This window comes from Ursus maritimus, unplaced genomic scaffold (genome assembly GCF_017311325.1).
Source record: "Ursus maritimus isolate PB19 unplaced genomic scaffold, ASM1731132v1 scaffold_28, whole genome shotgun sequence".
Classification (NCBI taxonomy): domain Eukaryota; kingdom Metazoa; phylum Chordata; class Mammalia; order Carnivora; family Ursidae; genus Ursus; species Ursus maritimus.
In genome coordinates, this window is record NW_024425341.1 from 27,074,903 (window position 1) to 27,085,597 (window position 10,695).

The 10,695-nt window shown below is 39.8% G+C and overlaps 1 protein-coding gene across 1 annotated transcript; it reads left to right on the plus strand.

Moving 5' to 3' along the window:
- The first annotated feature begins 1,252 nt into the window (after positions 1-1,252).
- On the plus strand, positions 1,253-9,615 carry DEFB109B (defensin beta 109B). The gene is made up of 2 exons (XM_040643182.1): positions 1,253-1,298; positions 9,410-9,615. Exons 1-2 carry the CDS (start codon positions 1,253-1,255, stop codon positions 9,613-9,615), a joined length of 252 nt encoding a protein of 83 aa, XP_040499116.1.
- Positions 9,616-10,695: the final 1,080 nt, after the last annotated feature.

A 10,695-nucleotide genomic window follows, 5' to 3' on the forward strand; every position in this document is an offset into this window, starting at 1 on the left:
TGAATCTTCAGCTTTACTAGGAGAAAATACACTCTTCTCAAACTTGGATGAACCCAAGTTCCAATTTAGGAACCCATCAAGTGTTTGAAAGTGGTAGGGATTAAAAATAGATGTAGAATTGAAATATTCGACAACAAAAGTAAATAATTGGGAGAAGTTAAATAATTATGACAAAGATGTAACGTCATTGCATTATATAAGGATAAATATTTTGACTAATTTTAGACTTTGCTATATTAAGAACATATGTTTTAATTTCATGAGAACTACTACAAGAATGGGAACAAAAGTTTAATTTCCCAACTAATAGAAAAGAAAGAGATGATTAAAAATAATCCAGTAGAAAAGAGAAACTGAGAGAGAGAAAAGGAATAGAGACTAGGCAAACAGAAAGCTAAGTAAGATAGTAGAATTAAACTCAAATATATTAGTGATGACATTAAAGTGCAAATAGGTTAATTTTCTACTTCAAATCAAGGATAATTAGTGCTTATTTTAAAGATCAAGCAACTAAACTCAACTGTATTATTCTTAAAAAACAAACAAAAACCAAACCAAAACAACAACAAAACCAAAAGCCCACCTAAAATGAAAGCATTCAGAAAGGTTAGAAGGAAAAGGAAGGTGTTATGGGCTAACTTGTGTCTTTCCAAAAATGCATCTGTTAAATCCCAAGACTCCAGTACCTCAGAAGTGACCATATTTGGAGACTGGGGTTTTACAGTGGTGATTAAGTTAAAATGAAGTCATTAGGGTGGGACCTAACCCAATATGACTGGTGTTCTTGTAAGAGGAGGAAATTTGGACACAGACACATACAAAGGGAACACAGTGTGGAGACACAACGAGAAGATGGCCACCTACGAACCAAGGAGACTGATCCTACTCTCAAGTCTCTCAGGAAGAATCTGCATGCGCTACATCCAACTACAGAACGCCAATTCCTAAGTACAGCCAAAGCATTTATAAAAATGGCCGTCTACTCAATCATCAAGCAGCTATCAAAATTTTGGAAGATCAAAATTATTAGTGCATTAAATCAACATGTTGCGCACTTCAAGCTTACACAACGCTCTCTGACAATGCTCTCTCAGTAAAACTGGAAAAAATAAAAATAATAAAATTTTGCAAAATTGGAAAAAAATTCGTTTAAGCCAGAAATCATTAGCAAAGTTATAAATATTTAGAAATGCAGAAATACCCTTCTGCAATAGGCATGCATCAAAGGAAATCCCAAAATGAAAATTCGCAAATGAATCATACTAAAATAAGCTATATGTCAAAACTGAGGGATGAAGGTAAGTTAGAATTTAGAGAAGCAAATGAAAGAGACACAAATATATAAAAGAATCAACAAGACAAAAAGTTGGTATTTTAAAGAGTAATACATTTTATAATAATCCGGGGACAGGGATCAAGAAAAAATGAGACATACTTAAAATAACCATCTCAGGAACGTCTAGGTTTGAATTCACAACAGATGCTGCAGATGTTCAGAGAAAATAAAAGGGTATCATACGTTTGTACACTGCACCCCGTCCCCTCTTGTACTTCTTAGTGACAATTCTTCCCTCTTCATCCTATCATCCATTTTCTTTCTACTGGATTATTACCATTAGCATACAAAGATGCTTTTGTTTCTCTGATTTTAGGGCAAAACCTTTTTTTTTTCTTTCTCTCTTCTTCCAATGCTATCGCCCTTTCTTGGCTTCATTTGGCAGTGAAACACCTCAAAATAGTTGTCCATATTTTCCACCTCCAGTTCTTCTCCTCGAATCCTTAAAGATAGCCTGAGCAGGCACTCTCCCGACCCCTCTCCCTGCTACTGAAGCTTTGCTTTTCAGTCACCAAGGGTCTCCACATCGCCGGATCCAACGGTCACTCACCACAAGGTCACTAACCCTTGTGACCTGGCTTGGCTCATCACCAGCATGAAGACAGATGTCGCTCTCTTCTTCATCATGTATTTTCTTCAGTCGGCTTCCAGGGGAGCACATTCACCTGATCCCCAGCCCAGTCCCCCAGAGGCACCTCCCTCATTTCTTTTGCTACTTCTTCCTCTTCTCCCAATGTTCTCCATATTGGAGAGTCCCAGGGCTCAGTTCCTGGTCTTCTTCTCTTCCTTCTCTCCATCTACTCCCTGGAGCCAGTCCCATCCATTTAAACTCTCCTCCTGGACCTCTTCTCAGCTCCGGGCTTGTAATGAATACCCAGTGGCATAATTTATATCTCTGTTTGGACGTTTAATTTCAAAGGTAATATATCCAGATCTGAACTCCTGGATTTCCTCCCCTATGGTTTCCCCCTTCACAGTGTGCTGCGGCTGGCACTCCATGGAGCCACTCTTGGCTCCTCTGGCCTTAGGAGATCTCCCTCAGGGCTCTTGTCCATGTCCAGCCTCAGAGAGCAGCTGCTCCACACTCCGTGAAAGGCCTGAGTGTCTACAGAATCTCCCTCAGTTCCCGTGCCCAGCCCTGCAGCAGACTCCATTAGGCCTGTCTACCTGTGCTCCTGTGACTGGAGGAGGAGTGGATTTTCTCAGCTTGTCCTCACCCGCTGCAGTGGCAGGCAGCTGCTGGTACTTAAGGGGAGACTTTGTAATTCTCCTGCTCGGGTTCAGGATTCTATACTCCTGTCCACCAAACAGGTCACAGATGGTTCTTGCCCTCTACCCAATCTCTCTTAAAAACACTCAATGGAAGGGCATGAAAAAAGAGTGAGTCTGATGTATCTGGGACCAAGTGATACTATGATTTATGCTACAAAAGCCCACACCCAGACCCTGAAAATTTGTCTGAAGTTCAGCTGTTTCCCTCTTGGCTCCAGCAGTAGCTGATTCCTCCTGCTATTTATCCACACATACAAGCACCTGTGGGTCCCCTCTTTTATTTTTTTAATTTTTTCCAGATTTATTGAGATGTCATTGACATATAACATTGTGTAAGTTTAAGACAAACACTGTGATGATTTGATTCACCTATGTATTATGAAACATTTACCACACACCATAAGATAGTTAACGTGTCCTTTACCTCATTTAATTACCATTTTGCTGTTGCTATGGTGAGAACACTACATCTCTACTCTCCTAACAACTTTCAAGGACACAATACAGCATTGTTAACTACAGTCACCATACTGTACATTATCTCCACAGAACTTACTCATCTTGTAATTTAGAGTGTGTGCACCTTGACCAACATTTCCCCATTTCCCCACCTCTCAGCCCCTGGCAGCCACCATTCCCTCTGTTTCCATGAATTCGATATTAGTAGACTCTACATATAAGTGAGATCATACAGTGTTTGTCCTCCTCTAACTCATTTCACACGGCATAGTGCCATCGAAGTCCATCCATGTGGTCACGAATGGCAGGCTATCTTTTTTATATGGCTGAGTTATATTCCATTGTTACATACATCACAGTTTCCTCATCCATCATCTGTTGATGGACGCTTAGATTGTTTCCATGTCTTGGCTATTGTGACTAATGCTGCAATGCAAATGAGAATGCAGATATCTCTTTGAGATAGTGATTTCATTTCCTTCAGATATATACTCAAAAGTGGGATTGCTGGATCATATGGTAGTTCTATTTTTAATTATTTGAGGAATCTCCATATTGTTTTCCACAGTGGCTGCACCAATTTACATTCTCACCAACAGCGCACGGGAGTTCCCCTTTCTCTGCATCCTTGCCAGTAGTTATTATCTCTTGTCTCTGTGATGACGGCATGTCTCTGATGATGAGTGATGAACACGTTTTCATGTACTTGCTGGCTATTTGGTAGTCTGCTCTGAGAGGAGAGTCTAGTCAAGTCCTCTGCCCATATTTTAATTGAATTGTTTGAAGGTTTTTTTTTTTTTTTTTTTTTTGGCTTTTGAGTTGTATGGCTTCCTTATATACTTTGGATATTAACCCCTTATCAAATATATGGTTTGTAAATGTTTCCTCACATTCTGTAGGCTGCCTTTTCATCTTGTTGATTATTTTTTTTAGCTGTGCAGGAGCTTTTCAGTTTGCTAAAGTCGAACTCACTTATTTTTGCTTTTGTGGCTTGTGCTTTTGGTGTCAAGTAAATAATCATCTCCAAGACCAATGTCAAGGCAATTTTGTCCTATTCTAGGACTATTGTAGCTTTGGGTCTTACACTGAAGTCCTTAATCCATTTTGAGTTAATTATACACTATATATACATATATATATATGTATATATATATATGTATATATATATATGACATATATAATGATGACATATATATAATATCAATGACATATATAATGTCATCTGCAAACAGAGACAATTTTACTTCTTCATTTCCAATTTGGATACCTTTTATTTTTTTTTTCTTGCTTGATTGCTCTAGCTAGGACTTCCAGTACTATGTTTAATAGGAGTACTGACAGCGCAAACACTTGCTTTTTTTCTGATCTAGAGGAAAGCCTTCAAACTCCACCACTGAGAATCTTGTTAGGTGTGGGTTTGTCGTATTTGGCCTTTATTATGTTCAGGTATGTTCCTTTTATACCCAGTTTATTGAGTATTTCACATGAAAGGACACTGAATTTTGTCAAATGTTTTTTCTTCATTTATTGAGATAATCAGATGATTTTTATCTTTCATTCTATTAATGAGGTGTATGACATTTATTGATTTGTATATGTTGAAACATCCTTGCATCCCAGGGAAAAGTCATTCTTGATCATGGTATATGATCCTATTAACATATTGTTAAATTCGGTTTGCAAGTATTTGGTTAAGAATTTTTGGATCTATGTTCACTCAGAATATCGACCTATAGTTTTATTTTCTTATATTGTCCTTATCTGGCCTTGTTATCAGGGTAATGCTGGCCTTGTCAAATGAGTTTGGGAGCGTTCCCTCCTCTTCTGAATTGCTCAAATCCTGGTCCATAAGCAGTCGTGGGGGTCTTGGCTATTGGTGTGGACTTCCATGGCTGCAAGATCTCAGCATCAGTGGGCACAGCAATGGAGGCCAAAAACAGGGATCAGACCAGAGGTGTGCAAGTCCATGGCCCCAAAGTGCAGGCATGGCATGGGGGTCAGGTGTGGGGGTCTCCACTGATGTCCTGCAATTGAGAAGCTACAGAGGCTTAGGCTGGATGCTGGTGTAGGTCCCCAGCTCTGGCAGGGGGCAGAGCAGGGGAAGGAGTAGGAAGGGACCCAGGTGGCTGGCATCAGTGAAGGAGAACCCCTGTGGGGTGACAACCCAGGGAAATGTGCAGGGGTCTGTGGCGGCTGCGCTGGCCATTGGTTTCTTCTACAGCAAAAGTTGCTGGGGTTCTGGCAGAGCAGGTCACTTGGGACAGCAGTCACCAGCTTCACGTGGCCGTTACAGTAGCCCCTGCTTTTCTCCTCCATCCCTAGCCACCTCCACACATTGCTGCTTTGCCAGTCTGGAAGGGGTGGGCGTGAAATGGAAATGGGTCCTTCAGGTGGTACCCCAAAGGCTGAGTGAGCTGGTTACTCACCTTCCTCCCCTTCCCTGGTAGGTGGGCATTCTCTAGACAGGGGCTTCCCTGTTGGTGCCGAGCGGTGCTGACCTGGAGGATGGAGTGTCACAGGCAAACCAAAGCTGCTCTTCTATCCCTTTCTGTGCAGTTACTCACAGGCTTTTTGTCTCACTGTGTTGCTCTGATGTTTAAGTGGACAGCAGAGCTCTTTCAGGGTGGTTTATGCTCATGGATAGCCGTCTAACTGTTGATCTTCGTGGGGGGTTGGAGGCTGGGGTCTCCCACACCACCATCCCGGTGGTGTCACTCCCCCTCCCTTTCAGTAGGACCCTGTCACTTTGGATTTTAGTTAACTCGCTTTCTGGGAGAACGCAGCTCCGTGCTGGGCTTTTAAGTGAATTATTCAGCTTGTTCTCTTGGTCAGAAAAAGAGCCATTTCTTCTGTAACTTTTACATCCTAAATAGAAGTTCACTTCTATTCTTTTTCAAACCCCATCTGTTGGAGAGCATTATTATTACTATCATCAGTTTACTGGTATTTACTAGAATTCCATGTTGACTCTGAGGGCAACTTCTTTCTGTGTTAAATTCTTTCTTCATGGTGTATGTCCTCTAGGATTTCCTTTGCTATAGAAATCTTGGTGGTAAATCATTTCAGTCTTTATCTGTCAATTTGTAAATGTTATCCTTATTCTGGAAAGAAAGCATTACTGAGTACCCAATTCTACACCAGCGGTACTTTTCCCTCGCAGGCCATTCTTTTTTGGCTTTCACTCTGCTGCCATAGCTTAATTATTATTATTTTTATTATTTTTTTAATTTTTATTTTAAAATCTATTATTACTTCTAAATTAGTATTTCAAGTTTTTGTCCTTTTTTTCAATGTTCCTATAATCTAGCATTTGTTTTATGACTTAATGTGAATATCTTTTATATTACCTGTTAGGAATGCCTTTTTATCTTGATTCTGTGGATTTGTATTTTTCCATTATTTATGGAGAATCTCTTTAAGCACTGCCTCCTCTCGTTCCTCTCTTGTCCTAGAATAAATGTGAGACCTTGTGTCTTAGTTCTAAGTTCTGGGTAAATCATTTAGATATAGCTCTTTGTTCACTAATTCTCTTGTCTAGTAATTGGTCATTAATATATTTATTTCTTTCAAAAATTTTTTTCATGTCTAGAAGTTTCTATTTTTCAAGTCTGCCCATTTATTCTATCATCTATTTCCTTGTTTGTGCAGCTTTGTGACAATAGGCTTTATTTCTTTAAACAATTTGATACATAGACATTTAATTATTTGTCACATTGGCAGTGCCAGTACCTTTAGTCCTTGAGGGTCCAAATATGTTGTTTATTTCATTAACTTTTGCTAATGGTGCCTTATCTTCCTGATGATTTGTCACAGTGAAGGCTTATCTTTAGTTTGCCAGTATCCTTGGGTCTAAACTGAGAATGTGTCTCTGTTACCGTACAAAGTTACCATTGTGAAACCTCCTGCATGTTTACTTGAGTACCCTACCCCAGCCAGCCAACCAATCCAGGGGGCGCGCTGCTTAAGCTTCAGTTCACAGACTTGTCCTTGAAGGAATGAGTACTCTAGGAAACTGCCCTACCACTTTCAAGAATAGCAATATTTCAGAGCTCTTCTCTACGATCCATTTATTCTATAATGGCAGTCACTTGAGAGTATCTAACTTGCAACTGTGGCCAAAGCCTAAATCGTTCTTTCAATCAGATCATATTTGTTTGGTATCTTTCAGGAATTTCTGTTTCTGATGTACTGATGGTACTCCGTGGTTCTGGGCACTCCTACAGACTCGTTCAAAAATGCTACCTACATAATTTGAATGGCATTTGAGGAGGAATAGATGAAGAGGAAAAGCAGTAAGCTCAAGCCATCACTGACTTTTCTTCTTATGACTCATAGCGTAGTTCAAAAATTTCAGAACTATATTAATATAGTATCAACAGTGGACATTCTTCTTTCCCCTCTCATTTTAATGGGATTAAGGCTAGTATTTCACTATGAAATGCTATATGGATTTTTGTGTTCAGATGAGTTTTAATTTGGTTAAGGTAATATTCTTCTCTTCTTATTTTTAAAATAACATTTATCAGAAATCATTGATCAAATTGGTTTTCTTTTCAATTCTCCCCTTATGAATATTTAAATTACTTGATCAACGGTGTATATTGCATATGTTATTCTGCTACAGCAAAGAGGAACATTATCATCAAATTTTAATCTAAAAATATCGTCTTACCATTCTGAGCTAGGAATGGCCTAGAATAAATGCGGGGGAGGGGCAGAGGGAAAAGCAGGCTCCCTGCTGAGCAAGGAGCCTGATACCTGGCTGGATCCCTGGACTCCAGGATCATGACCTGAACTGAAGGCAGACGCTTTTCTTTAATAATAATTTTTATTATATTATGTTAGTCACCATACAGTACATCCCTGGTTTCCGATGTAAAGTTCCATGATTCATTACTTGCGTATAACACCCAGTGCACCATGCAATACGTGCCCTCCTTACTACCCATTAATGAAGGCAGACGCTTAACCGACTCAGCCACCCAGATGCCACAAACTGACCATTGTAAAAGAAGAATGAGCACGTAGACTGTTAAGGGAGATGAAGTAAGAGGACTGCAGCAGCACGTACGGGGACCTACAGGCTCACTGTGGTCTGCAAGCGACATGGGATCTTCATTCTGTCTTACCTCATCTCATGTCTTACCGAACTTATTTTGTCCCATAATGCTCAACCTTCACAGGTCTTTCTGTTCTTCCACTAAACTAAGCAAGGGACCTTGCTCTTGCTGCTCCATACGCCTGCAACGCCCTCACAGGAATATCTGCTTGTCTTTTTCATGCCCTCATCAGACCTCAGCTCAAATGCTACATCCTCAAAGAGCCTCTCTTTGTCCCTTCTATGAACTGCAGACTATATCTGCTGGATTACTGTATTATTTTATTCTAAACGCCACTTTCTGAAATTATTTCAGCCACCTATTTTTGTTTGGTTGGATTTCATTCCGTGAAGATAAGTCTCGTGAGAATAAAAAACATTCCTTCCATTTTCTCTGTTCTGTTGTTAGTGCAAAGAAAAATGTCTGCTGAATAGAAGATGCTCAGCAAATATTTGTTGAAGGGCCATATAAAAGGAGTAAAACAATGAAGAAATTGGTATATTTAGAACATAGATGTGAAAGGAAAATGAAATGGGGTCAATTACGTCAAGGGGTTTTAAAATGGAGCTGGGAGGCCGTTTAGGAGGTGGGCCTTATGCACGTCCTCACTTGTGGAACCATGAACTTTTGAACTGGGCCAAACTGCAAATATTCCAAGGACTCAGCCCGAACACCTGCAACTTGCTACAGTAAGAGATTTTGCTTAGTGAGATCCTTAGCAACCAACCAGATCCAGCCAAAATTAGCTTTCTGCCACCAGCACCAATCAAAAATTCTTTGTGAACAATGTATACAATGCATTCCCATTTTGCTTTAAAAACCTCTGACTTTTGCTCCCTAGTAGGACAATATCTGGGCTGCTAACCAAATCTCTGTACCCCAGATTGCAATTCTTTGATCCCCCATAAGCGCTCTTGCTTAATGATGGCCTCCTCACAATTTCATGTGGACACGTATTTTGTTCATCCCCTTGTTGTTCCACTGTGACATTTACCAAGGTTCTTTTTGAAGCATAAATTAGCAATGCCACGAACTTATAAGGAGGGAGGGGTTTGTTAACACTTGGGCTGTTGGGTAAAAAAGGACAGTGGAGGTGACAGAACTGAATAGAGCTTTTGTCCAGCTTCTTTTCTCCACATAGAAATGCTCATATCAGAACCCTTTTATTCTCACACGTAACAGTGTTTCAGGGCTTACATTCCACTCATGAACTAATTATTTCACTGCCTCTCTTCTTCTGCAGTAAGAAGTGGTTTGGCTTCTGGTGAAAACCGTTGTTTAAATCTGTCTGGCATTTGCAGAAGAGACATCTGCAAATTAACAGAGGACCAGATTGGTGCCTGCAGAAGAAGATGGAGATGCTGTAGGTCATGGTGGATTCTTATACCAATTCCAACACCACTTGTCTATTCAGATTATCAAGAACCCCTTAAGCATAAGTTGAAATGAAACGAGGAAAAGCATCAAAAGGAAGTTCTTTGCATCTAAAATCATTGGAATACATATAATAAACACTTCCAGCTTTATTGCCGATTCCTACTACCCCTCGTCAATAAAAATAAATATGGATTTCAAATCTCCAGATACTACTTCTTTGTGACTCATCTTCAGATTCAAACAATCTCTTTAAAAGTGAAAAAGCCCATTTATGTAACAAAAATATTTTTTGAAGTTGTCACCAAAAGACCAAGGGTTTAACAAAAATATTGCGAATGAAGATACAGTTATACACAACACAGTTAAATAGACACACACGGTACAAAATAGAGGGGAAATACAGAAACCAACAGGGGTGGGAAGAGCTGTAGGTTGGGAAAAGGGAGAAAACTGGAATAGGGCAGGAGGATATCATCTGGGATAATACATAACGATTTTCACTGTATGGCTGATAACTGGAAGGAGATGAAAACAAGAAAGGACAGGGAATGAGAGCTTGAAGACCGACAGTAATGTATATTACATAATCTAAAAGGAAAAACCTCAACCAACAAAGAGATTTTTACATTTCCCTCTGAAGAAGGAACACTGTGATCATTAAGACATTCTCAATCTTTTACCCCGCGAGACAAATAACTCCCCGTCATAGGACCGACACATTTTACTGTAAAAATACAGAGGCGTCTTTCAAGAGCATGCTGTCAGTATCCCTCTCTGTACAGACTTTCTGCTGCTGTATAACTCCTGACTGTGAGTCATCTTCTCATCAGTGTCATGAGGTCTCATTTTCCTGTCCCGAGTGTCGGAAGACCTCAACTCAACAACATACCTCAAAGTAGACTCTCAGGAGTCTTAGTTTTTGCTAAGAGAATTTTGATGATTAAAGAGATGTGGTTTGGTGTGAGGACTCCTTTCTTCTATAATGCAGAATCTATGAATTCTTTTTGGTTTTGTTTTTAATTCTCAGAGCGTGGACCTTTTCCACAATAATTTGGTAGAGTCTTTTTTTAAAAAAAGATTTATGTATTTATTTGAGAGAGAGAGAGCCAGAGACAGAGAGACAGAGAGACCACAAACAGCAGGAGAGGCAGA